A 1,683-nucleotide genomic window follows, 5' to 3' on the forward strand; every position below is an offset into this window, starting at 1 on the left:
GGAAACATCTGCGCCGAGATCTCCCACGGGGGCTGGTGGTACCACCAGTGCTTCTTCTCCAACCTCAACGGTGTTTATTACAAGGTAGGATTGGAAATTCGGGAATTTTTTCCTCAAATCAGGATTTTCGGGATTTTTTTCCCCCAAAAATTAGAGGTTTTTCCAGTAAAATTGGAAAATTTTCCACACCGAGATTTCCCACACCAAAATTTCCCATGGGTGCTTCTTCTCCAACCTCAACGGCATCTATTACAAGGTAGGATTAGAAATTTGGGAATTTTTCCCCAAAATCAGAATTTTTGGGATTTTTTTTTCACCCAAAATCAAAGCGCTTTTCCCCAAAAATCAGAAAATTTCCCACACCGAGATTTCCTACACCAAGATTTTCCACGGGGGCTGGTGGTACCACCAGTGGCTTCTTCTCCAACCTCAACGGTGTTTACTATAAGGTAAAATTCGAAATTTGGGAATTTTTTTCCCATAAATTGATGTTTTTTCCACCAAAAAAGGAAAATTTCCCACACTGAGATTTCCCACAGGGGCTGGTGGTACCACCAGTGTTTCTTCTCCAACCTCAACGGTGTTTACTACAAGGAAGGATTGCAAATTTGGGAATTTTCCGCTAAAATCAGAATTTTTGGGATTTTTTTTCCCCCCAAATTGGATGTTTTTTTCCTCAAAATCAGAAAATTTCTCACACCGAGATCTCCCACGGGGGCTGGTGGTACCACCAGTGCTTCTTCTCCAATCTCAACGGCATTTACTACAAGGTGGGAATCCCATCCCATCCCATCCCATCCCATCCCATCCCATGGATCCCATTGCATTCCATCGCATCCCATCCCTTGGATCCCATCCCATCCCATGGATCCCATCGCATCGCATCGCATCGCATCGCATCCCATCCCATCCCATCCCATCCCATCCCATCCCATCCCATGGATCCTGTCCAATCCCATCCATCTCAATCCCATCCCATTGACTCCATTGATCCCATTGATCCCACTGATCCTGTTCCCATCCCAATCCCAATCCCATTGATCCCATCCCATCCCACCCAATTATCCCATGGATCCCATTCCAGTCCCATCCCATCCCATGGATCCCAATTCCATTGATCCCAATCCCAATCCCATCCCATCCTATCCTACTGATCCCATTGATCCCATCCCAATCCCATCTCAATCCTATCCCAATCCCATCCCATTCCCTTGGAAATCATTCCCAATTCCCGCCTGGCTTTTCCAACCTCTGCAGAGCGGGAATAAAACGAGTCCCGGGCTCTGGAGCGATCCAACTTTTCCAGAGGTGGGGGGTCTGGAATGACCCAAAAAAACCTCTGGAATGGGCAACTCAGCCTCCTGAAATTCCAGTGTGAATCCACAGGGACTGGAAAAATTTAGTGATTTATGGGATTTTTTTGCCCTGTGAAGATTTTTGCTCCTGTGTCCCCTTTGGATCTGGGGAAGGAATTCCCAGCCGGGCTGGAATTCTCAGGGAATCCCTGGGAGTGTCCCTTCCCGATCCTAAAGGAGCTCCAGAAGAGCTGGAGAGGGATTTGGGATAAGGGATGGAGGGATGGGACAGTGGGAATGGATTCCACTGAGAAAGGGAGGAATTATTGGGATCTTGGGAAGGAATTCCCAAAAAATCCCCAGGAGTGTCCCAGGATGGATTTGGGAT

General features: G+C 47.2%; 1 protein-coding gene across 1 annotated transcript in view; it reads left to right on the forward strand.

Annotated features, from left to right (window-relative positions):
• Positions 1-1,326, forward strand: part of FCN3 (ficolin 3) — a 12,437-nt gene extending 11,111 nt beyond the window's left edge. The window contains exons 4-6 of the mRNA XM_057387733.1: positions 3-84; positions 687-770; positions 1,258-1,326. Coding sequence (XP_057243716.1) covers positions 3-84; positions 687-770; positions 1,258-1,326 — 235 coding nt within the window. The remainder of the gene's footprint in view (positions 1-2; positions 85-686; positions 771-1,257) is intronic.
• Positions 1,327-1,683: the final 357 nt, after the last annotated feature.

This window comes from Malurus melanocephalus, unplaced genomic scaffold (genome assembly GCF_030028575.1).
Source record: "Malurus melanocephalus ecotype Western Australia unplaced genomic scaffold, MMel_1.1 scaffold_1329, whole genome shotgun sequence".
Taxonomy (NCBI): Eukaryota; Metazoa; Chordata; class Aves; order Passeriformes; family Maluridae; genus Malurus; species Malurus melanocephalus.